The 27,408-nt window shown below is 42.1% G+C and overlaps 1 protein-coding gene across 2 annotated transcripts in view; it reads left to right on the forward strand.

Moving 5' to 3' along the window:
* Positions 1-27,408, forward strand: part of LOC146354464 (uncharacterized) — a 145,905-nt gene that overhangs the window by 11,800 nt on the left and 106,697 nt on the right. Inside the window, exon 3 of one of the 2 annotated variants that reach the window (XM_084838938.1) lies at positions 15,476-15,557. The exons of the other annotated variant lie outside the window; for it this stretch is intronic. Within the exon in view, the coding sequence (XP_084695064.1) occupies positions 15,476-15,557 (82 nt within the window). The remainder of the gene's footprint in view (positions 1-15,475; positions 15,558-27,408) is intronic. 2 annotated transcript variants of the gene reach the window in all.

A 27,408-nucleotide genomic window follows, 5' to 3' on the forward strand; every position in this document is an offset into this window, starting at 1 on the left:
GCCAGTGCAGATCACAAAGCATAATGTGTAATATGTTCTGTTAACAATTGCGCTGCCCTGTTTTGGACCAGCTGAAATTTTTGATCAGTTTTCAAAGCGTGGCCCATAACCATTTAAACGGACGCATTTGGTAGCCGCTACGTGTCTGCCAAAGCCACCCGTTTCAACACTAATCCTTTCCCCCTTCCATACTAAAATGAATAGCTCTTTCAGCATATCTGATTCAATTTTGTGATGCAGTCATTGGACCAGTGCAGAAGATGTGCTGGTTTCAGCCTACGTAGCTAATAACCTGCCTATTTAACATGTACTTTGTATGATGATACAATTAAGGATAATGTGACAGTATAGTTTGAATAGGCCACACACCAGGGTATTGCACTCTTCCATTTAAAATCCTTTCCCTCCTTGCCCCCCTTGTCTGTAATGAAGAATGTAATCCTCATTCTCTCCCTGAGGACCTTTCGTGGCTCCAGTGGAAATTTTGCCTTTTCTTCTCTCAGTCATGCTGCATGGGAAGTACTGTAAATTAGCTCTAGGGAAGACTGGCATAATGATCCATAATTGTTAAGGTACATTTCCAAATGGGGTGTGTGGTGTGTGTGCTTAGTGCTGCATTTCGGGTGACACTGCAACTGCATAACCATTTCAACAGCAAAGTTCCTGCTTTACGTTCTAACGATTCGAGCCTGGGATCTGCTTATTTTAAAGTTGTTAGGTTTCATGACCTGTGTATACGTGCTTTGGGGGCATTAATACAAATGTAACACAAATACATTAATACAAATGAAACACAAGTACACCACACTAAGAGAGGAATCGTATGGTCCCTGGGCAAGCATCTCAGGAACCATAGGATGGCTCAGATAACTAGGGATGTTGGAAAAATCCATTTGGGGGGTGGAGTTTGATGGGTTTCCTAGGTTCAGCCCCCCCAGACTTGTTCTGCTTCCTGCAGCAGTGCCTGACTTGGTCTGCAGTGAGTTGGGCCAGTTTGTGGATTGTCTGGGCATTTTGCACATTTTTTGGAAGGTTCTGGAATTTGTGCAAATTTCTGAGCAGTTTGTGCAAATTGCCGCCAAATTTGTGCAAATTAAACTGAATTTGAGTGATTTGCACAAATTTGGCTGTAATTTGTGCAGATTGCAGAACCTTTAGAAATGCGCAAAAAATTTCCTGGAGTTTGGGAAAAGCCCCCAGCTTGGCTTGCAGATGCAAAGCAAATCATACACACCATGGAACTCCATTGAGCCAAAAAAGAACCAGATTTCCCAGCGACAAACATCCCTATGGAAACCTCCTCTGAGGTTAGAGACAGCACTCCAACCTCCTTCTTGGAGGAGGAGACAGGGCATTCTAGTGGGCAGGGAGGGGAGGAGAATGGAGAGGCCAGGGTATGAGATCCTCTGAGCATCCTCCAGCCTCCTTCCCTCCCCCTCCGAAATGCCCTTGCTAGATAGGTTGAAAAACCCATGTAGTAAAAATCAGGAAAGATGGAGGACGGGGAGGCCAAGATCACCTCTGCCACTCCTCCTGCCCTGCCAACTTCAGCCCAGCAGGGCATAGGAAATTTGGAAGCCGAATTTGGGGCTTCTGCGTGGTGAGGTGCAATGGATAGGTTTGCACCCTAGGACAATGTTATTATACACAGTTGTAGACTAGTGGCCATTTTTCACATACATGATAATTATTGATAAAGTTATACAACAATGTAAAAAGATACAATGCACAAGGGAAAAGGAATGGGGAGGGAAGAGGAAACACTCATATGGGACAATATGGAGATATACCAAAGTTCTAGGTGTAGGGCTTTTTTATCGAAAGCTGCCTTATGAAAGGTAAGAGTATTTGTTTGAACAGTCCGCTATTGTGTAACCTGATTAGAGCTGTGTGAGGAATCTGCCCCACTGAGTTTTTCTGATGGAATTCCTCAGTCAGCCCCATCCAGAAACAGAGGTGTACCCAAATGTCCTTTGCATTCAGAAATCCATATGTTTCTGGACTTGCACTGTAGTTCCGCAGAACAGGAAAAATGTGTCCGATAAAATGCACATGTTGGAACAGTGGCAAAGAAAAATACATACATTAAAAAAATGCATACAAACACACTTTAGTCAATGGGTGGATGCGTGTAATAACTTGCACAATTTTAAAAATGCACACAAACACATGCACACTTTTACAAATACCTTAAAAATCAATACAATTGTTTTTTCTCTGTAAAAACTCACACATCTGCACAGAACCAGCAGGGAATGGACTGAAGGTTGGAAAAAAAGGAATTTAATGGAATTGGACATGAGAGCTCCACCCAGTGAAGGCATTTCGGTGGGGCTGTGCTTTCATTCTGGGTTTTGGTCAGAACCAGACAGAACTCTAAGGGTGCTGGTCTCTATCCCCAAAATGGGTTCAGCACCTTGGATAGCTCCTTGAGCAGTCTGGCTGGTTCTGACTGAAACCCAGAATGAAATCACAGCCCCACTGAAATTGGAGTCACCAAACTCCACTGGATCCCCCAATCCCTAAATTTGATTGGTAGTGTCAGTTTTCCAGGGTCTTAGGCAGAGGTCTTTCTCATTACCTGCTACCTGATTCTTTTAACTGGAGATGCCAGGGATGGAGCCAAGGATCTCCTGCATGGAAGGTGTGCTCTGCTGCTGAGCTACGGGTCCCCACCTGAATTTTGCAATTCTGTAGTTACATTGCCTAAACCTGGGATCTGTTGTTGGGTACAGAACTCAGCATTCAAAGAATTTTATTTTTATTTATAATTAGATTTTGTCCAGTTTTCTTAAAAACATCTCAGCAATAATAAAAAACCCTTACATTTCCAGCTCTTATAATAATAAGGCTTTTAAAGACTGCAGCTGCAGAAGCGAGAAGGCTGAGAGGATATCCAGTGGTCAGATGTGGGGCTTCAGAGCCCTGCCTACATTCTTGGCTCCGTGACCTGAAGAAACAGAATAAATTAAGCAAATTAAAGGGAAACAGGTGGGCTTCTATTGCATAATTTATACCAATCTCAGAACTGATATTTTCTTGGTACAGGATCTGTGTTATGTGTGTGCAGGTCTGTTTACAGATAGCATAGAAGCCACATTCCAGGGAGTCAGTCACATTCAAATCCCATTAAATAAGTGGTTAGCAATGGCTCACAGCTAAGTTGTTCATTGGTTTCAATGGGACTAAAGTATGACTAAAGGTGCAATCCTATACTTATTAACCTGGCAGTAAGCCCCATTAAACATAATGGGATTTACTTCTGAGTAAACATGCATAGGATTGCACTGTTAGTTTCTCTGGATTAGGGTCAGAGTATAAGGCATAGGCTGAATCTACACGTAGCAATTTTACCGTTATCATACTGCGATGGTAACTCTTGGTGCACATGGCACCAGTGGGCACCAATAGTTATCACTGCAATATGATAATGGTATAACTGCTTTGTGTAGATTCAGCCATAGTAGAATAAAATCTGAAAATATATTCATATAAAATCAGGTCCATTCCAGTTAAACAATATGAGGATGTGGGCCATTACAAGTCTAATTCAGGTTAGCTGTCATGGCCTTCATCCAAGCAACCCTGGAATTTAATCTACAGCTATTTGAAGGAATTCAAATAATATCAGTGACAGGTTCACTTTCGATGTTAGCCATTGTTTTGTCTGGAGCTTGCTGGCATACTTGCTGCCTGAGAATCCCTGTCCCTGCATTGAAAGGATGCAGGAGGGGGGCTGTGGGACTAGCGCCACCCCCACCAGTGATGCGCGTTGCCGTTCCATGGTGGAAATGCTTGCTCACCATCCTTGCAAACTGCCAGTGTGGGAAAGGGGTCTATGAGCATCCTGATGTACATTGATAGGGCTCCACCACACAAGGCAGGAACTTACCCAATCAGGGTTCACCTCAGGAGCCTGGATGCTGGAGAAGTGTTTCCATCATGGGTGCTGGTGGTGGCAGTGTGCAGCCACAGCACCCTTCAGCAGTGTGGGTAGTCCTGCAGCTCTTGCCCCCATTCTTTTAATGCTTTTAATTAATTCTTTTAATGAGTGGGCAACTTGTGGCCCTCCAAATGTTTTGGCCTACAATGCCCATCAGTCCTAGCCAGCATAGCCAATAGTGAAGGTTCATGGGAGTTGTAGGCCAAAACATCTGGAAGGTCACTAATTGTCCACCCTTGTTTCAACGTATGGGTGGGCTATGTGAGCCTCCCCTTTGTCACTCATTCAATGAAATAAAGTATAAAATAAAATTAATTCCTTATTAAATGGATCTTCTTCTTCTTCTTCAACAACAACAACAACAACTGTTCTTAGTTATAAGCAGTGAAAATTTGTTGCAAATCTGTTCTATGTTTCAGTAGTAAACATCCACTTAAAAGAAATTCCATTCACCAGACAAGCAAAGTCACTCTCAAAGGAGATGCTGGAATGAGGTTCTGGATTTTCTGTTGAATGTGTTTATATACATTCCACTAGTAAACTCCACCAGCTAAGCTGCAGCTTCAAATAGAGGGGCAAGATTCACATTCACCAAAGAGCAAACAACTTTGTGGGCAGCTGAAATGCATGAGTCACTACTTGAAAATACTACTGCATTATTTGTGATTAGCAAAAATTGTATTCAGTATGAAATTACAAGGTTGCCAATTTTTAGTGGGTTTTTAAAACATCTGTATACAAATACATGATATTGATCTGCTAGTAATAGATTTCTCAGTTGTCATCCTTCCATTGATATGGCTTTATTTCTTTGACATTTTGTAACTTTATGTCTGCTATTAATATCACAGCATATATATCAGCTACCTGATCTATGGCAAGGAGCTCAGAGGTTTATCTGGGCCAATGAGGATTCATTGATCCACAAGCATATTGTAGGAATTCCAATGCTACCTGCAGTTTTGCTGCCCCATATGATTATGATACCAGATTTTCTTTCTTTTTTTAGTGTAGGACTTCTAGGGAATGGAACTGATGAAAGAGGAAGACAGGGGATAGATGACATGCTTGCCATTTATGCATGGTTCCTGCTCAGAGAAGGACAAGGGAATCATGCAAATAAGAATATAAAAGAGCCTTGCAGGTTCAGTTCAAGGGCCCATCCGGTCAGCCTGGGTCCCTCCAGATGTTTTGGACTACAGCTCCCATCAGCCCTGGCCAGCTCAGCCAATAGTCAGTTGGGAGTTGTCAAGACACTCAGGAACTGTGACCACAGTGCTGTCAAAGTAAACATGTAAGTACATGGAATGTTGTCCAGAAAATGCTGACACATTTAATTTCAAGAAGAAACATCTTTACAATTAAGGGATTCATTCCAAGGAAGTTGAAAGGGATAGAAGGTTACACATCTACCCCAAAATGGCAAGTAGTGACCCTTGGAAAACAGAAGCAGATGAGATTAAGAAGAGGTGGCAAGAATACACAGAAGAACTATACAGGAAAGATCTGAATGTCCCTGATAGCCATGATAGTGCGGTCACTGAACTTGAGCCAGACATCCTAGAGAGTGAAGTCAAGTGGGCCTTAGGAAGCATTACTAACAACAAAGCTAGCGGAGATTACAGTATTCCAGCTGAGCTATTTAAAATCCTAAAAGATGATGCTGTTAAAGTGCTGCATTCAATATGCCAACAAATTTGGAACACTCAACAATGGCTGCAAGACTGGAAAAGGTCAGTTTACATTCCAATTCCAAAGAAGGGCAACGCCAAAGAGTGTTCAAACTACCGCACAATTGCACTCATTTCACATGCCAGCAAGGTGATGCTCAAAATCCTACAAGCTAGGCTCCAGCAGTATGCGAACCGAGAACTACCGGAAGTACAAGCTGGGTTTCGAAGAGGCAGAGGAACTAGAGATGAAATTGCCAACATTCGCTGCATCATGGAGAAAGCAAGAGAATTCCAGAAAAACGTCTATTTCTGCTTCATTGACTACGCTAAAGCCTTGACTGTGTGGATCACAACAAACTGTGGCAAATTCTTAAAGTGATGGGAGTACCAGACCACCTTACCTGTCTCCTGACAAACCTGTACGAGGGTCAAGAAGCAACAGTAAGAACCAGACATGGAACAACCGAGTGGTTCCAAATTGGGAAAGGAGTACGACAATGCTGCATATTGTCGCCCTGCTTATTTAACTTATATGTAGAATACTTCATGAGAAACGCTGGGTTGGATGAATCACAGGTCGGAATTAAGATTGCTGGGAGAATTATCAACAACCTCCAATATGCAGACGATACCACCCTAATGGCAGAAAGCGAAGAGGATCTAAAGAGCCTCTTGTTGAGGGTGAAAGAGGAGAGTGCAAAAGCTGGTTTGAAACTCAACATTAAAAAAACGAAGATCATGATATCTGGCCCCATCAGTTCCTGGCATATAGAAGGGGAAGAAATGGAAGCAGTGACAGATTTTACTTTCTTGGGCTCCAAGATCACCGCAGATAGTGACTGTAGCCATGAAATTAAAAGACGCTTGCTCCTTGGGAGGAAAGCTATGGCAAACCTAGACAGCATAGTAAGAAGCAGAGACATCACCTTGCCGACAAAGGTCCGACTAATCAAAGCTATGGTTTTCCCAGTAGCAACATACGGCTGTGAGAGCTGGACTATAAGGAAGGCTGAGCGCCGAAGAATTGATGCTTTTGAACTGTGGTGCTGGAGAAGACTCTTACGAGTCCCCTGGACTGCAAGGAGGTCAAATCAGTCAATCCTAAAGGAAGTCAACCCTGAGTGCTCATTGGAAGGACAGATACTGAAGCTGAAGCTCAAATATTTTGGCCACCTAATGTGAAGAGAAAACTCTCTGGAAAAGACCCTGATGCTGGGAAAGATTGAAGGCAAAAGGAGAAGGGGACGGCAGAGGATGAGATGGCTAGATAGCATCACCGACGCAATGAAGATTAACTTGAGCACACTCTGGGAGAGAGCGCAGGACAGGAAGGCCTGGCGTGCTATGGTCCATGGGGTCACGAAGAGTCAGACACGACTGAACAACAACAACGACCCTTGGAAGGCTTGAGTTCAGTTCCCATCTGAAAATGATAGGGCTGAAAAAGGTGCAGAAAAAAAGCTACCAACATGATTAAGGGATGGAGCAGCTTCCCTACAAGAAAAGGTTAATCATTTTGCAGCTTTGTTTTAGAAAATACAACTCATGTTAGAAGTTTTCAGAATTATGAACCATGTGGAGTTCCTGGGCATAAGTGAGGATTAAGTTAAATGTCACCTCCATGATTAACTGTCCTAAAGCACAGTCATTTGGGATACCTAAAGCAGGGATAGGAAGCAGTATGAGAAATGCCACCTTGGGCACCATTTTCTTGTTGGAAAGGAGGAGTGCAAATTGAAAAAAAACCCACATGTTGTTGGGCTGCACCTCCCATCATCCCTCTGCACTAAGAGCTATGTTGGCTAGGGATGATGGGAGTCGCAGTCCATCAACATCTATAGGGCCACATGTTCCCCATCCCTGACTTAAGACATCTAGAAATATATTCTCTTTGTTACAGGTTAATGTTTGTTCACTCAGTAGATGTGAGAGCATTTGAAGTCATTATTACAACATTTTCTGTTTTGTCTGCCACCCAGAATGGTTCCTCTCTTCTCAAGAGAGCAGCAGCAGTATTGAGACAATGTATGTGAAGGATTTTGAATGCATGACATGTGCTATAGGCTAATAAGTTGTTGCTGTTGTTGTTAGAGTTCCCCATCACCAGCAATCCCACGGGTCCTGATGGAAATAACTTTACAGGTCTCGGTCTGGTGCTGACTTTCTGACAAAGATTTGAGGGATTTGAGGGATTTGGGCATTAGCTCAAAGTACCCAAGCGTAGACATTGATCTGTCTGTATAAAATGTCATATCATAGTGTTTGGATACAGACTTCCTTAACTACTATCAAACATTACATGGAGCTTAATTACATTTGATAATACCCCCCCCCCCGACACACACACTTTATTGCCATTAAAGCAATTCACAAAAGCACAGTCATTTTATGCAAGCATTACTTGAATGTTTCATGTTAAGGGGTTAGTATATGATCATCAACACAATACTTGGTAATGTGACTTTGAAATAGATTTGAAGTAGAAGTGGGTTTACATTCACATAACGGGTTTAGGAATGGTCTGGAAGGAAGCTAAACGTATTACATTTTAAGCATTTCTTGAGTGAATGATGAATATCAGCAGTGCAATCCACTTGCCAAGGGCAGGGAATGTGTTATCTGAGCCAGCAGTACTTTCCAGGCAGTTGAGGCTGGTAGCTCCTATGGCAGTGGGGCAGTAAATCTGCTCTGGGTTTCAGTCAGAACTTTAAAGGAGCTATCCAAAGTGCTGAAACATATCCCCACAATGGCTTTAGAGTTCTGACTGAAACCCAGATGGTGGGCTGAGAATGGTGAGGAAATCTGACACATCTAGATTGTTGCCTATTTCTGAATTCTCCAGCTAAGAAAAATGACTTGGTTTGAAATGAGCATCTGAATTGCAGTTTAATTCTTTTAGAATGCATGAGGCTTCCAAGTCAGGCCGCTGGTCCATCTGTTATTTATTTATTTATTTATTTATTTATTACATTCCTATAGGACTCATTAGCCAAAGCTCTCTGGGTGGTTCACAAAACAAACTTAAAGCCATACAATACAATAACATAGTAAAACATAGTATTAAAAAGCATAGGTTTAAAGCAGAATGAAACCAAAGTAAGAACCAAGATAAATGGCAGCAGCACTGTAAAAATTTAAACATGCATTCACACATTTTTTTAAATTGAAAGACTACAAAGCCTGGGAAAATAAAAAAACTCTTTACCTGGTGCTGAAATGACCACAGTGGAGGTGCCAGGCAAGCCTCTCTGGAAAAGACATTCCACATTTGGGGCGCCACCACTGAAAATGCCCTCTCCTTAGTAACCACCAGCCTCACCTCATTCAGTGGGGGCACCCTTAGAATAGCCTCTGTGGTTAGAATAGCCTCTGTGGTTAATCTTAGGGTCTGGGCAGTTATATATGGAAGGAGATGATCCTTCAGATAACACAGCCCCAAACCGTTTAAGGCGTTGTAGGTTAATATCTGCATTTTGAATTGGGTCCAGAAATGGATTGGAAGCCAGCGCAGATCACAGAGCACTAGTGTAATGTGATCGTGTTGGCCCATCCTCATTAACAATCTTGCAGCCCTAGTTTGGATCAGCTAAAGTTTCTAAACCATTTTCAAAAGCAGTCACATGTATAATGCATTGCAGTAATCCATGTGAGGTTACCAGAGCATAGGTAACCATAGCTAGGCCAGGCCAGTGCTGTCTGCTCCAAGGGGCAGCAGTGCTTCAAGGTCTCAAGCAGGGACAAAGGGCCAAAACAGACATTACCTGGAGGGAGCAATCCTATGGCTGCTAGACAGCAGCTAGACGGCTGTAGGATATGGTGTTTTCTGGGAACCGACCTCCCCCCACTTGGAGGCAGTGCGGAACAGCCCTGTCCTCCATACTCGCAAGAGGAGTGTTGAGTGGCTAGAAAGGGGAGTGTCTGGGGGTGTTCCCAGAACTTATGCAAGTTTTATGCATAAGTGCAAATTTGCACAAATTCAGAAACTAAAAAATGACCAGACAATGGAATGAAAGGCTCCTGACCATCCATGAAACACAGATGGAACGGATTTTACACAATCCATACATCCCTAACTTTTATATTTATGGGTTTATATATGTACATGAATTTTCATTATCAGGACCTTGTGGTGTGGGTATGTGTGTTTAATCATGCAGTTGTTTTATTATGGATGATATTCTTTGGATGTTACTGTGGAGACAGTGAGGGCAATGGTGGTTTTGTGATGCAACTATATCTATTTTGGGATGAAGGCCTTCCATGGTGGTTTGCCTGAGATGCACAATCTCTTTTCCACTTCTTTGTGGTTTCTGCAATGAAGCTGTAGTTGATTAGAGTATCAAGGTATTATAAAGATGATGTGATGGTGATGGTGGTGATGATGATGACATTGTTGGTAAGAAACTAAGAAGCTGTTTTATGGTCACTAAGGTCAGAATTTAGAACAAAGATTTCAGAAGAATTCTAAATGACATCTGGAATTTCTTTGCACTCTGCTCCTAAACGTTGATTTTGTTATTTGAAGAGAGGCAGCTCAGGAGGGGAATACACCTTTCATTTTCTTGATTGGCTGGCTTGCTGGTTTTTGCCCCAGCAGACCTGGTTATCACCCCCGCCCCACCAATGCTAGCTGACTGATAGCATGGTTCCTCAAGTCAACAGGAACCAGAAAGAACTTGAGATGTTAAGAGCCCAGCATCACTGGAGGTGAAGTGGCCAAAAGATGTAGAGGTTGCAGATACCGAGCTGTGGTAGCAGGAAAGCCCATGGGTCCCCCTCACATTCAGGGTCCCATCCTTTAAAAAGGGTGGTGGTGGGTGGCCAACCCCCACTAACAACAAAACCAGTGCTCTGACCTAGAGCTTACTGAACAACATCAGAGATGAGTTGTGGGAGAAGGACAGATGAATAGGGCTGGCAACTTTCTTGCCCAGTAGGGCTCTCCTGCCTCTGAAAGTTGCATGAGAAACAGTAGAGCAGTGTGTGACATTGACCCCATTGCTCTGTCTTCACCTGACACATGTCTGTCTGTCTGTCTGTCTGTCTGCTTGCAGAGGTACAGGATCCCAGCTAAAAGAAAAAGTTTGGCAACCCCATAGAGCAGGGGTGGGCAATACTCAGCCCCCCCCAGCCTTTTTTTGCAGCCCTCACTGCCCCCCCCCACTGCTGCTGATTTTCCTGCTGAAATTCGGTGGTACAGCAGCTGAGGGTGGCAAAAAAACCTTTCATTTCTAAACAAAAGGAAGACTTAGCTTCTAAACAAGGTGTGTGAGGACGAGTCATGCTCTGAGAAGGCCCCTGGGAGCATGATTTTGCTTCCAAATGAAGTGCGGGCTTCATGATGCCTGCTTTTTTGCCACCATCTCACTGCTGAACATCATCAGCAGGGGGCAGTGTGCTTTCCTGACCACCAGAAGTGGCTTACATTTGCTATAGAGGAACAGCTGGAACCACAGTGGTCATGGCTGCTGGTCTTGCTGTAGGCCTCATGCTGTCTACGTAAGACTTGGCATTGGGAACATAGTTTTCTCTGAACCTGTTGGGGGCTGTGGAGCACCAGGAGAGACATGAGGATAGGAATGTGCTATATTCAGCAGCTTCAACACACAGTCTCTGGGCTGAGATGATTAGATGATAAGCAGGTGTTTGTGAGCAGCTGGTTGAATGAGAGAGTGAGCGAGAGAGCTGCCACCTAACTGTTCTTCCATTGTCCCATCTCATCTTCCCTCCTCCTACTGGGACAAGGCATATAGTGACTGTAGTCCCTGTTAGGGATGGACAAATTTGTCAATTGTAGGGATTGACAAATTTGTAGGGATTGACGAATTTGTCAATTCTGGTTTCTTTCAGTTTCTCATTTTTCCAATGTTAAGTTTGGTTCATCCCATTTCCACATTGGTTTGATAATATTTTAAAAAGTTCACACAAAACTCGCTTTACCTTTTGGTGTGCATTTCTCCTAATGCATGTATTTTTGTACACAATCTTGCCTAATATGCACATTTTTTGCGAACATATTCCCCTAATATAATGCATTTTAATGTTATTTTCAGAAATATATACTTTTTGTATACTTTCCCCTAATATAAACATTTTGTACACAGTTTTGATTGGAGATCTCCATTGCAACATTTGGAGAAGTCCAAATTTTGAAGGGTAATTGAATTTCAGTTTGCTTATAGGTTTGAAGGTGTGAAGTTAGGAAAGTTAGCAATAAAATGTGGAACAAATGGATTTCTGCCCCATCCCTGTGGTCCAGAGGCATTAATGGGAGATGAAGATAGGAGTGGCTAGAGACCCTCACTTTGCTTTGAAATGATCCCAGCTGCCAGTAAGAAACTTCATTATTTAGAAAAAATAAAAAAGGTGGGAGGGGTCGGGGTACCTTGGCGAGTGCCAAGAAAAGTGTCTAAAAGTGCACTGGTGTCCATAGGTGCCATGTTGCCCTGGTTTAGCCCGTATAGTTTAGATAAGACAAAGTTATCAGTACAGAAGGGTGGAAGAAGACATGAGAGGCATTTGCAGCAGTCAACAAGGAAGGCCAGAAAAACATAGCGCCCTATCATCTGAGTGACTGGCTCCCTGGTAGTGGTGTATATATTGTTGTAGGTGTGCTGTGATTTGCTATAGAGTTAGTCCTACAGTCCATTGCAATGGAGTGGGTGGAGTGCAAGGAGGGAGGCAGTGTATTTTGGCTCTGCATTGAGTGCAGTGGGAGTGTTTTAACTTAACACAACCTTTTTTTGCTGGTATAACTTTTTAATTTTTGTGAACCGCCCAGCGAGCTTCTGCTAGTGGGTGGTATAGAAATGTAATAAAACAAACAAACAAACAAATAATGTCTATTGTTTCTCCACATGATGATGCTTTACAGCTCAGATTTCCAAATCATCAGCGCACAAAGTCAATTAATGTCCTAAACATCTATCTCCTTTCCAAAAAGGCTGTTTATTTTTAAATGGAATAGGTAAAGGCCCATTTCTGCACAAATGATGTTATGTGGAACTAGGAAAGCCTGGGGAAGCTCACCTAGACCTACACGAGTGCTTTTTACCAGTACTGAAGTGCGCTGATAACTGTTCAGGCACATAACATTACAGACGCCATGTACTGCTTTTGTAGCGTTATTTCCCACTTTGTATTCTGTATTATCCCAAATACCACAGCAGATGTCATTGTGTGTGCTACAAGGTAAAAATGTGCAAGAGGGATATAGTGTTACCATGATGGGATTGTAACGATATGACATGAGGTGTAGATCTGGCCTAGGATTCAGAGTAAGACTGCTACTCCCCCAATGTGGTGCTTTTTTGCCCCCTCTGTTGAGTTTTGCCAGTGATGAGGTTACACTGATGCAGCATTATGCCAGCACGTCCCTGCTGATGTTATGCTGGCCTAGGGCATATCTCTAAGATATTCCAGTGTGGAGGATTTACATCAAATCCCATAGAGCTCCAGTGGTGCAAATTTAGCATAGGATTGCACCATACTTTCTAAAGGTCCATTTGAAAGCTAAACTACATACCCAATAGAAGAGAGGAACTTGAACTTCATTTCCTTTGGAGCCATTTCTGAAAAGGGAACAGTTTGGTTATGAATGGAGATTCCTGACTAAATAAAAGAAGGCAATGACATGTTTGGGTGCTTTCAGATGAGGCAGAATAGGTGCACAATGCCTTTTGATTGTTAGCACTAGGATCCCCCTGTCTAGAAGCACTCCGCAGTTCATTACTTTCAGGAGTATAACGTCATTTGTGCAGAAAAGGGTGTTTACCTATTCTGCTTAAAAACAAAAGCCTTTTTGGAAAGGGGAAAGAAGTCTAGAACATAAATGGACTCTGTATGCTGATGATGTGGTAATCTTAGCTGTAGATCCAGTATTATCATGTAAAGAAACAATGGATATAATTAAACATTTCAGCCAAAGATCTGATTATGAATTGAATGAGAAACCTCCTGCGATTATGACCTTAATTCGGAAAATGAAACCTAAGTACAAATAATGATGTCATTGTATAATGTCTCATGGAAAAAAAAAGAGACAAGCAAAATACATGAGAACATATTTTCAAGTAACACTCGGGATTTTTAAAAGACAGTTTTGTTCTTTTACTTAATGAAACTCAGAAAGATGTGATTACATGTTTTAGTAAGTGCCACATGTCATGGATGTGGGAAACGGCTATAATAAAAATGAGCATGCTTCCAAAGAATATTATTTCTTTTCTTGAATCTCACTCTGTTCATGCCTGTTAATATAACAAATTATAAAATAGTTTATTTCAATGGGAGAGTTATGCAAATGATTAGATATTTCCAGTCAAAATTTACAGGACTTAAAAGTGATTAGCATTGGCTGGATCATGTCCTATATCAATAAGAGTCATCTGGAATTCAGAAACAATAAAGAGTCTTGTGGCAGTCCATGAAAAGTTATGCCATAATAAATCTGTTAGCCTTTAAGGGGCCACACAAGTCTTTATTGTTTTTGCTGCAATGGACTAACATGGCTACCCCTCTGGAAACTATTAAAATGGGAAGATTGTGCCACTGAATTTGAGTAATATTGTTTGTTGTAGCAAACCATCAGGTTAATGCTGGCAGTGGTGCCACGTGATGGTATAATGCCAGATTTGATATCACTATACTTCCACTGACAACACCCTAATACTGGATGATTTAATTTCCAGTGTCCAGAGGGGTAGCCATGTTAATTTGTTGCACCCAAAATAACCGAGAATCTTGTGGCATCTTAAAGCAGGGGTGGGCAGTATGTGGCCTGAGGGAATGTGCCCTCCACAGTCACCCACTGTAGCCCCTGCCACCCCACAAAGAATGTAAAAGAAAATGTAAAAAACCTTTTTGGAACCAAATTGGTGTTTGGAATGGCTATGGACTACCAAAAGGATCAAAATTAGCTTGTTCAGAACCTAATTTTGACCTTTTGTGAGCTCTGTAGTAACTCCAGGTGCCATTTTGTTTTTATTTGTTTTATTTTTTCCCCATTTTTAGCACCTGTGGACTTCCCAAGGTTGCCCACCCCTGCCTTAAAAATGAATAAATTTATTATGACATAAGCTTTTTGTGGACTGCCACAAGACTCTTTGCTGTTTTTGAATTTCCAGATTAATCTTTCCAGATGAGAGCTTTTGTGGACTAGGCTGTAGGAATACATTAATGTGGAATACATGAATTTATTTCATATAACTGAATGTAAACGTGTGGGTTTACTCTAGAAAACAGACATTCCATCTAGAATTCCTATTTCTAGGGGAAGAAAAATGGGGGGAAAGCCTGCATAGTAACTTGACTGCTGGAGGAGTTAAGTAATCCCAAATCCTTTTCAAAAGTGATACACAGATGGATATAATAGAAAAGTATAGACCATGCACTTTGTGTATATATCATCTAGTAGCGGCAGATTGGATATTTTATTTTTAATGCTCAGCATTCCTTCTGAATTCTTAGGGTTGCAGGCATGGGTAATTTCCATCTGTGCAGGCCATCCGCTCCACACCGCAGGAATTCTTTGAGTTTTCCTGAAATATATATACGTGGTAGGGGTTCATTCCCAGTATCATTTTTGGCAGTGACTTGGTCAATGTCAGACACACTGTTCTGAAAGAAAATACCCATTTCTGGTGAAGAGTTACACTTGCCAAAAATATTCAAGGTGTGTTAACACAATTACATATTGTAGACTTCAGGATTAAGGAGTGCATTTAAATGTTTGCTTTTAAAGACTCAAGTTTACTCCACTTCATACTTAAGTAAACATATGAACATGGGATTTAAAAAAAAACAAATACCGGATAAGACTGCTGGTCCGTCAAGTCTAATATCCTGCCTTCTCTGGCAGAGACCAACATCTTGATGCTTTAGAGAAAAGTCTTCAATCCACAATGTACCCAGCAAACTGCAAAGAGTTAAGCGTATGCCCGGTGAGTATGCCTATGTTTAGTTGTAACTCACAAAGTTCATATTGTATTTTATCAGTTGGATATACTTTGTTTACTTTTGCTGATGGCAGCTTGCACAGCTGATTGTTTTAACTGCCAAATTTATAACCCAAGTTTTGTTCCAGTACAGAACAGCTTCAGTAAGCATGGTCTTTTGAGAAAATTAATGAAATTCCAAAGATCAATGAAGTGATTAGCCATGATAGCAGAACTGATCACCCATATTCAGAGGCAGTAAGCAAAAAGTGTGGGTAGTTTATAGCTATTGCTTTCATGAAAATCAAGAGAGGGAGAAAGAGAGGTTAACCTCCAACTGGTGCCTGAGGGAAAATTTATTGGTTCGAATATAGTGGCCAATATATTTTGCCAAATGTTTGCCCTAGTAATAACAGGATGTATTGTAAATGCAGAATAAAATAAATGTAAACACAATGGGCAGTATCCAAGTCTGCCCACACACCAACAGGACTCATGGTTAGCGCAATGGGGACCTAGCAGTTAAAAAAGGAATCAGAAAAGAGTGGAAATGCTCATTTCCAGAATGGAGCAGGTCAGCGGAGTTTGCAGACGGAATCTCCACTGACCTGTCCTAATCTGGAAATAAGTGCTTTTGCTTGTTTCCAGGGTTGCTTTTAAAACCACTAGATTTCTGTTGTGCACAGCAAAACAAATGGGAACGCAGTGGCAGTATTGGATACTACCTAAAAAAACAGAATATAAACACCATGAAAGACTCATTGAAAAGAGTAGAAATATTAAGCAAGATATGTAAGAGATACATTATTTTATCTAAATGGCTTGATATTTTCAGCCCACATATTGAAGCTTATGTGATGACATTATTTAGATCTTTTAAAAATTGATTTCAAATCAGGATTTGAAGAGTTATAAAAATGCACTGTATTTTGGAGTCCAGATTTATTATCTGGCTTACCTTGTTTCAGAGCCTCGTGTGGCACAGAGTGGTAGGCGGCAGTATTGCAACCGAAACTCTCCCCACAACCTGAGTTCGATCCCAGCAGAAGCTGGGTCCCAGGTAGCCGGCTCAGGTCGACTCAGCCTTCCATCCTTCCGAGGTCAGTAAAATGAGTACCCAGCTTGCTGGGGGAAAGGTAGTCACAACTGGGGAAGGCAATGGCAAAACCACCCCGCTACAGTCTGCCATGAAAACGCCGGCAAAAGCGGCGTCCCTCTAGGAGTCAGCAATGACTCGGTGCTTGCACAGGAGGAATCTTTCCTTTCTTTCTTAATTTGTTTTATAGAATTGCTTGGGAATCCTTCTGGTTGCCTGAGTTTTTGTTTTCTATGTCCTTTATAACTAGCTCCTTGTTTCAGCATCTATTAAGAATACAGTGGACTTCATTACACTAGTTAGTCCTGGGGACCGTAATCTAAAATTGCTGTACATGTTTTCAGGCTAGTGGGTACAAGGCTGTTTCCCAAATACGTATTTCATCAATTGGACATGTTTCATATTCTTTTTTTAAGAACAACAACAACAGGTTGTATACTTTGAATTGATATATTAATGTCGGCTCCTTTTTCTATCCAGTTTGTACTCGGATGTTTTAAAATGAGTGTTATTCAAGTCTTTCATAGCATGGCATTGTTCTTATATTGATTTTATTGTGCTTGTTTCTGGGGTTGCTTTTTGAGCTTTGTCTACTGGATGGTATAGAAATAAGTAAGTAAGTAAGTAAGTAAGTAAGTAAAAAAAGCATTAGGTGTGTATTTAAATTCCAATTCAGGTGCCAGTTGGAAGTTTGCCTCTCATTTTCTAGCCATCGTTGGTCACTCTCTCATTCCCTTGTTGCTGTTGCCTGAATGTCCTGCTTGTGGGCTTCCTGAAGTCATTTTTCTACCCATTGTTGTAAAGTGGTTGTTATACTAGAATGGACCTTTAGTTTGATCCACTAGAATCATTTCTTAGTTTCTTGCCCGAGGTTGCTTGCTTGCATAGTACATCTTCACTAAATTGGAACAAAGATGGTGACTGAGAGGTGAGTACATGATAAAGTATACTCAGAAAACTCTGGAGTGAATTCAGCATCTATGGTCACTATGCCACATAAACAAAGCTCTAGGTCACCATGACCAATCCTTCCTTCCTTCCTTCCTTCCTTCCTTCCTTCCTTCCTTCTTTCCTTCCTTTCATGTTGTGAATCACCATATCCCCAACGAGTGGCCACCAGGAAATCTAGCAGAGGCGAGAGACTCCCAGTATGGTGATAATGGTCCCTATGGGAAGCATTTTTGAACAGTGGTGGGGATCACTCAACATGGGATGGCTGTTCTTAGTGGTCTTAGTACCTTAATGTACAGTACATATTGGTCCCCCTTTGCTCCTCTCCCAGACCAGGTGACCAGAGTTGTCAAACCTGACATGATAGACAATAGATTTCATGGATGCACAGCAGCATTCATGCAGCCCACTGCTGATTATGGGGATCTGTGGACTAGAGCCAATAATTTTAGCCTGCAATTACAACACATAACACTGCACAATAGTAAAGGTGTAAAAAAGGTATAAAAAAGATCAAGAAAATTGGAGATATCAAGGGAATGTTTTGCGCAAAGATGGGCATGATAAAGGACAAAGAAGGCAGGGACCTAACAGAAGCAGATGAGATTAAGAAGAGGTGGCAAGAATACACAGAAGAACTATACAGGAAAGATCTGAATGTCCCTGATAGCCATGATAGTGCGGTCACTGAACTTGAGCCGGACATCCTAGAGACTGAAGTCAAGTGGGCCTTAGGAAGCATTACTAACAACAAAGCTAGCGGAGATGACAGTATTCCAGCTGAGCTATTTAAAATCCTAAAAGATGATGCTGTTAAAGTGCTGCACTCAATATGCCAACAAATTTGGAACACTCAACAGTGACCACAAGACTGGAAAAGGTCAGTTTACATTCCAATTCCAAAGAAAGGCAATGCCAAAGAGTGTTCAAACTACCATACAGTTGCGCTCATTTCACATGCCAGCAAGGTGATGCTCAAAATCCAACAAGCTAGGCTTCAGCAGTATGTGAACCGAGAACTACCGGAAGTACAAGCTGGATTTCGAAGAGGCAGAGGAACTAGAGATGAAATCGCCAACATTCGCTGCATCATGGAGAAAGCAAGAGAATTCCAGAAAAACGTCTATTTCTGCTTCATCGACTACGCTAAAGCCTTTGATTGTGTGGATCACAACAAACTGTGGCAAATTCTTAAAGTGATGGGAGTACCAGACCACCTTACCTGTCTCCTGACAAACCTGTACGAGGGTCAAGAAGCAACAGTAAGAACCAGACATGGAACAACCGAGTGGTTCCAAATTGGGAAAGGAGTACGACAAGGCTGCATATTGTCGCCCTGCTTATTTAACTTATATGTAGAGTACTTCATGAGAAACGCTGGGTTGGATGAATCACAGGTCGGAATTAAGATTGCTGGGAGAATTATCAACAACCTCCGATATGCAGATGATACCACCCTAATGGCCGAAAGTGAGGAGGATCTAAAGAGCCTCTTGTTGAGGGTGAAAGAGGAGAGTGCAAAAGCTGGTTTGAAACTCAACATTAAAAAAACGAAGATCATGGCATCTGGCCCCATCCCTTCCTGGCATATAGAAGGGGAAGAAATGGAAGCAGTGACAGATTTCATTTTCTTGGGCTCCAAGATCACTGCAGACGGTGATTGTAGCCATGAAATTAAAAGACTCTTGCTCCTTGGGAGGAAAGCTATGGCAAACCTAGACAGCATAGTACGAAGCAGAGACATCACCTTGCTGACAAACGTCTGTATAATCAAAGCTATGGTTTTCCCAGTAGTAATGTATGGCTGTAAGAGCTGGACAGGACAATAAGGAAGGCTGAACGCCGAAGAATTGATGCTTTCGAACTGTGGTGCTGGAGAAAACTCTTACGAGTCCCCTGGACTGCAAGGAGGTCAAATCAGTCAATCCTAAAGGAAATCAACCCTGAGTGCTCATTGGAAGGACAGATACTGAAGCTGAAGCTCAAATATTTTGGCCACCTAATGTGAAGAGAAAACTCTCTGGAAAAGACCCTGATGCTGGGAAAGATTGAAGGCAAAAGGAGAAGGGGACGGCAGAGGGTGAGATGGCTAGATAGCATCACTGATGCAATGAATATGAACTTGAGCACACTCTGGGAGACAGCGGAGGACAGGAAGACCTGGCGTGCTATGGTCCATGGGGTCACGAAGAGTCGGACACGACTTAAGAACTGAACAACAACAACAACAAAAGATCTTACAAAGGAATTTGACTTTAAACAATCTGAGTATCTCCTCAGAGCAAATCCTTGTAGTCATATACTTTATTATCGAGGACACAGACGACTAACTTGATCTTCATGAATCATGAGTGTTTCTACTAACATTCATTTTTGTATGATATAGGACTTCCATAAAGTAATTTCATTTTAATTGCATGAATGTTATGGATTTCTTTTTCTTTTGTTGTTGCTTCCTTTTCGCCCTTTCCCTTCTTTCTTTTTCTTGTTTTCTCTTCTCTTCCTTTTTTCATTTTTCTTTCTTTCTTTCTGCCTGTCTTTCTTGAGCAAATTATATTTTGTACTCTTTTTGTGAACTCGTTATTGCTATTCTAAGGGACAAAAGGCAGGACTTTTATAGTTCTCACCCAGACACATGAATTCCAAGGGGGAACATGTCAAAGGAAGGGATCCAGCCTTGACGATGGATAATAATTATTAGAAAACAAAATCAAGTGCTGTCTCTTTCCTTGTACTATATCTTTGGGTGTGGAGCTTGGAATGAAGGGAAGGTAAATGCAGACCTTACATATCAAGCAAATTCATGTTCAAGCTTTAAACACGGATGCCAGGCTTGTTGTTGTTGTTGTTCAGTCGTTCAGTCGTGTCCGACTCTTCGTGACCCCATGGACCATAGCACGCCAGGCCTTCCTGTCCTGCGCTCTCTCCCGGAGCGTGCTCAAGTTCATATTCAAAAAGGCAGGAGATTTCTTTAAGGAAAGAGCTGTGTACTTTATAGTGCCAGTGGGATGGTGGAAGGAATCTCACTTTGCTTATGTGCTCTTCTACCATATGCTTTTATAACCTGCATAATAAATGTGCTTAAAAGGGTAACATACTTAGTGAAGAACCGAATAGCATCTGTTTGAGCTCTTGCTCACTTTCTTGATTGTTCTTTCCCCCCGCAAAATCAATCCTGTTTACAGGTACTCTAGCAATACAGTTCATTACTTTCATGAATTTGGCTTTCAGCACCTGACTACTGCTGGTCAAAAGGCAGGGGAAATCACTTAGGTTTTTTATATTGTGTGAATACAAGTTTCTGATGTTTTCATCAGAACTTGGACATTTTTTTAGAATTCCAAATAAAAATGAATCTCAATTTCCTATAGGGCAGGGGTACCAACTGTAAGGCCAGTGGGCTGCATAAGACAGACAAGGATATCCAATCCAACCCACAGCTGTATAATGGTGCTGCCATTTTGGATTTGTTGTGAGACATGGGTGGCTGATTCAGAGTTGTTGTTGTTCAGTCGTTCAGTCGTGTCCGACTCTTCGTGACCCCATGGACCATAGCACGCCAGGCCTTCCTGTCCTGCGCTCTCTCCCGGAGCGTGCTCAAGTTCATCTTCATTGCATCCGTGATGCTATCTAGCCATCTCATCGTCTGCCATCCCCTTCTCCTTTTGCCTTCAGTCTTTCCCAGCATCAGGGTCTTTTCCAGTGAGTTTTCTCTTCGCATTAGGTGGCCAAAATATTGGAGCTTCAGCTTCAGTATCTGTCCTTCCAATGAGCACTCAGGGTTGATTTCCTTTAGGATTGACTGATTTGACCTCCTTGCAGTCCAGGGGACTCGTAAGAGTCTTCTCCAGCACCACAGTTCGAAAGCATCAATTCTTCCATGCTCAGCCTTCCTTATAGTTCAGCTCTCACAGCCATACATTACTACTGGGAAAACCATAGCTTTGATTAGACAGACCTTTGTCGGCAAGGTGATGTCTCTGCTTCTTACTATGCTGTCTAGGTTTGCCATAGCTTTCCTCCCAAGGAGCAAGCGTCTTTTAATTTCATGGCTACAGTCACCATCTGTGGTGATCTTGGAGCCCAAGAAAGTAAAATCTGTCACTGCTTCCATTTCTTCCCCTTCTATATGCCAGGAAGTGATGGGGCCAGATGCCATGATCTTCGTTTTTTTAATGTTGAGTTTCAAACCAGCTTTTCCACTCTCCTCTTTCACCCTCAACAAGAGGCTCTTTAGATCCTCTTCGCTTTCTGCCATTAGGGTGGTATCGTCTGCATATCGGAGGTTGTTGATAATTCTCCCAGCAATCTTAATTCCGACCTGTGATTCATCCAACCCGGCGTTTCTCATGATGTGCTCTGCATATAAGTTAAATAAGCAGGGTGAAAATATGCAGCCTTGTCGTACTCCTTTCCCAATTTTGAACTACTCGGTTGTTCCATGTCCAGTTCTTACTGTTGCTTCTTGACCCGCGTACAGGTTTGTCAGGAGACAGGTAAGGTGGTCTGGTACTCCCATCACTTTAAGAATTTGCCACAGTTTGTTGTGATCCACACAATCAAAGGCTTTAGCGTAGTCAATGAAGTAGAAATAGACGTTTTTCTGGAATTCTCTTGCTTTCTCCATGATGCAGCGAATGTTGGCGATTTGATCTCTAGTTCCTCTGCCTCTTCGAAACCCAGCTTGTACTTCCGGTAGTTCTCGGTTCACATACTGCTGAAGCCTAGCTTGTAGGATTTTGAGCATCACCTTGCTGGTATGTGAAATGAGCGCAATTGTGTGGTAGTTTGAACACTCTTTGGCGTTGCCCTTCTTTGGAATTGGAATGTAAACTAACCTTTTCCAGTCTTGCGGCCATTGTTGAGTGTTCCAAATTTGTTGGCATATTGAGTGCAGCACTTTAACAGCATCATCTTTTAGGATTTTAAATAGCTCAGCTGGAATACTGTCATCTCCGCTTGCTTTGTTGTTACTAATGCTTCCTAAAGCCCACTTGACTTCACTCTCGAGGATGTCCGGCTCAATTTCAGTGACTGCACTATCATGGCTATCAGGGACATTCAGATCTTTCCTGTATAGTTCTTCTGTGTATTCTTGCCACCTCTTCTTAATCTCATCTGTTTCTGTTAGGTCCCTGCCTTCTTTGTCCTTTATCATGCCCGTCTTTGCACAAAAAGTTCCCTTGAGATCTCCGATTTTCTTGAAGAGATCTCTAGTCTTTCCCATTCTATTGTTTTCCTCGATTTCTTTGCATTGTTCATTTAAGAAGGCCTTCTTGTCTCTCCTTGCTGTTCTCTGGAACTCTGCATTCAGTTGGATATATCTTCCCCTTTCTCCCTAGCTTTTCGCTTCCCTTCTTTCCTCAGCTATTTGTAAAGCCTCATCAGACAGCCACTTGGCTTTCTTGCATTTCTTTTTCTTTGGGATGGATTTCGTTGCTGCCTCCTGAACAACGTTACGGACCTCCGTCCATAGTTCCTCAGGCACTCTGATTCAGACAGAGGTGAGTAAACTAAGAAGGCCAGAGCTGGGCCACTATAGTAGGATTTCCTGTGGAAGACTGAAGCAGTGGCAGAGAGGCTGAATCTACACATAGCATTTTTACTGTTATCATACTGCACTGATAACTATTGGTGCCCACTGGTGTCATGTGCATCAATAGTTATCACTGCAGTATGATAAAGGTAAAACTGCTGGGCGTAGATTTGGCCAAAGTCTTCAGAGGACATATTGACAGAAGGCCAGAGAGACCTTAAACTGTGGTGGTTGCTGATGGTGCAGTTCCCCCCCATGCTATCATCTTTGCAACATGGACATGGTCCCTAAAAACAGGTCACAGTACAATCCACTCTACCAGTCAGAAAAGAGAAAACCAGATACATCTAGAAAGTGTGCCATGATACTGCATTCTCAGCATTATTGATAGAAAAGCAGAATAGAAATGAAATAAAGCAATAAACATTTTAACAATAAATAAATGGGGTCAGGGGAACTGAATGGGGGGAACCAGCTGTATCATCTTGTGCAGTAACTGGTGGCCCAAGCAGCAGATAAACAGCCAGGATGGCTTTTGGAATACCCTCCTTAGGGCAGCTCACCTAGCACTTGTTCTGATGTCATTTCCATGACAGGCGAAACCCCTTCTATTTCTCCAGGCTTTTTAATTGTTTAAGCAGATGGAGGTAGTGTGTTTTATTCCTCTGTGTTTCCATGGGTGTCATTTGCTATGTTTTCTGCTGTTATTAAGATTTGTTGTTTATTTTAATGTACATCCCCTTGGGAACACTATGGTGTTGAAGGTGCATGATATAAATTTAGAAAACAACCTACCAACTAAATAAGGCAGTCTGTTGGCAATTCTTAAGTTGGATGGAACTTCCAAGTAAATTGAGTGGTATCCAGTTGAGGTTTCTGTCAGTGGAATGGGGAGGGTGGCAATTTTTTCCCTCCTCCCTGCAGCCCCCACACCACCTTCCACTCTGCTCTGAAGGGTCCCCCAATCCTCCCTAGCAGATGTGGGAGGAAGGTTCAGGGGGTAATGGAATGGCAGAAGATGTCTCCTTTCCTATTCCATTGATGGAAGGCTCCGATGGATCAAAGAGCCTTCTGTCAGCAGAGAGACACCAATTAGATACAATCCTTAGTGATTTCATATGTTGGCAGCTTAAGTTAACCATCCTGACTGCATGAAATCTAAATAAAATTAAAGAACAAAACAGACAAGAAAACCCAAGCATAAATATGCTGTCATTTCAAATTTTATTATTTCCAAGATCATTAGTTGTATTAACCGTGAGAATAGTGGGGAGGAGTAATAATGAACTCGGGATGTTCTTTAGAAGCATCAAGGTATGTAGTGAGTGAAAAAACGCCACTCAGTACTAGAAGTGACACCTAGAGCCACTGAGGATTCTAAGAGTTCAGCACCAACTTTCCCCATTTTTTCATGGGTTTCTCTGCAATCCCAAAGACTAAAATGTACTTAGATTCTCCAGATTTCATGGGATGCTGGGAGGTTATGTGTCATGATGCTCTTAAATGTGATCATAGCAGTAAAGATATTTACAGCCTCTGTGTATATGTAGAACTTTTCTTGTTAGATGTGGTTAGGTTAGGGGGAGATAAGCTAAAAGAATCAAACAGGGCAGAAGCAGTCTTTAAATGGAAGTGATGATATGTTCAGAGCTAGACAGTTGGCAGACAAAATTGGCTTTGCATATGATGAACAATGGAGTACTTCCAATTCCCATGTGGAATAATTGCAACTCCAGCTCCAAATAATGCTAAGAATATAGCACTACACAATGTTGGCCTACGGCTGGCCCTTTCCATTAGCTCGCTGCCAAAATCTTCAGTTCCAGTATGGCAATTCCTCCTTCTCCTTCTAGCATTTTTATCCTACCCTTTCTCCAAAGAGCTTAAGGCAGTGCACATGGTTCCCATGACAAATGGCATAACCTTATATAGTGATGTTAATGTCACCAAAATCTGTTGTTATCTCTTTCAATGTACAGATTTGTTTTGTTGGTGATGCTCAGCTGTATTGCAAATAGGGTGCTATTTCCCCAGAAATGCTTCTTCAGCTAGGAATGTTAAACAGGATTGTGTAGACCAGGTCTCCAAATCCAGGTGCCTTGGAGGTGCATGTGAAGAAGTTCTTTAAGGTTAACTACATATTTTCTATGAGACACTGGCCTGGTTCGGACACATGGAATTATGCAAATGGTGGTTGCGCTTGCAGGATGTGTGGGAGAAGAAGCCACAGCAGCTTCTCCCCCTGCCCCATGATTTTCTGAACTTGGCCACTGGCTCAGTTTGCAGATTCATCACAGCTTAAACAAGCTACGGGGGCTTGTTCCAGCCATGTGCATGCACCACGCATCATTTGCCTAATTACTCACCAGGGTGAGGCTTATCGTGTAGTCTGAACCTGGGCAGCATGGCTTGTTGGAGGGTTAAACAACCCTCAAATAACCCATGGGCTGTTGTAGGGTTACTCAAGGGCCGTTTAACCCTCCAGCCAGCCATTTCACCTGGGTTTGGATGACATGATAAGCCGCGGGTGGCCGGTGATTATGTAAATTGTGCCTGGCATGCACTGAAACATGCTGTGGCTCACAACAAGCCATGTTGGCTTGTTTTGATCTTGTAAACTGGATCTGTGTGTCCCAGTTACCTGACAAAGCAGCCTTTTGGATGGTGAGTATCTTCTGTAGTTGAGTCACTGAGGAGCCTCCACCTTCAAAGGGTAAGATCTGAGAAATCTGTTGGTCTCTTGGATGCCCTCCCAAGGACCAGAGGATTGCAGCCTAAGGGTGCAATCCTCTGCATGTTTAGATGGGAGAAAGTCCTGCAACTCCCAGCATTCCCTAGCCAGCCATGTTTCTAGGACTTTCCTCTGTCTAAACATGCATAGGATTGCACCCTAAATGAATTTTATATTTATCTATTCATTCATGTTTCACATGGTTAATAGTCCAGTCCAAACCATTTTTACTCAGAAGGCAGTTCTAATGATTTCAGTGGAATTGATTTACCTGAACTGCAGAACAAATTAAAACACACACACACACACACACACACACTTTATTGGAAGTATGTTGCCTTGAAATTAGTGTTTGTTTCAAAGTAAATGTCCATTGAGGAGACTGGTATACTGAATCAAATGTTAAAATGTCCATGGCTGTGATTTGAAAAATATTTATAAGTCTTCCTGACATTGCCTTGGATCCAAAGGTGCCTTGCATTCACAAAAAAGAAAATAATAAATATATGAACATAAGAACATAAGAAGAGCCGTGCTGGATCAGACCAAGGGTCCCTCTAGTCCAGCATTCTGTTCACACAGTGACCAGTCAGCTGTCGACCGAGAACCCACAAGCAGGGCATGAAGATTACATCCAAACTAGAAGTCATTTTGGGTCAAATAAAGAGATGATTATAAAGACATCTTGTGTGTACATACACCAGCTATCAAATTTTATTTTGCTTTTGGCATTTGTCACCATATCCAGGTACAAATAAACCAGAGCAGTGTTGCCTCTACCATTACGCCTGCCCTCAGGTTCAATGGAATCCGCTGTCCCATCAGGAGTGTTGAAGTAAGATTCAACTGCCAGTCTCATTGGTTTCTGTCTGCAGAATGGGGTGGGGGCGACATCTTGCCTTTTCCCTCAGGTAGAAAAGTGTCTTAAGGCAGCCTTGATTGAGTTAATTTCTTAGTCAATTCGCTTTGTTAAATATGTCCATTAATAGGCAGAGAAGAGTTGGCTAAGCCAGACGCCCACTGAACATTTATTGCTGTTCTGAGGAATTCCTTATACATACCAGAACCAGGAATCTGAACAACAGGCTGTCATGGCACATAAAGGAATAAATGGCGTTATCTTGATAGCTAGATAACATGGTATCTGCTCACATAAAGTCATTTGGGGAATATTGTTTAGGAAAGCCACTTTGCTTAGGATGCACTCCTTTTCCCATCTTCTGATAACCCCCCCCCCCAACCAAAACACCAAGCAGTTAAAGGAGGCCATAAAACTGAGAAGAAACACTGACAAAGATACTTTATCAAGCTCCATCTGGGAGACAAGCCAGTTCTTCCTACTTCAAGTTTATTTCTCCTACTCTGCTTTATCTCAGATAATGTCTCATAAACAGTTAAGAGGGTCATTTATAAATGTTTCGGAATGGTTATTGCTCTCATCATAGGCTCAGGATCCTTTGGCTTTAAGCTACAAAAACTAATGTTTGAATGAAAAGCCAGAAGAAAAACCAAATGTTTCTTGATTATTTGGCATTGTTTACTC

This window comes from Heloderma suspectum, chromosome 2, assembly GCF_057233095.1.
Source record: "Heloderma suspectum isolate Gila_16-S chromosome 2, 16-S_ref, whole genome shotgun sequence".
Classification (NCBI taxonomy): Eukaryota; Metazoa; Chordata; class Lepidosauria; order Squamata; family Helodermatidae; genus Heloderma; species Heloderma suspectum.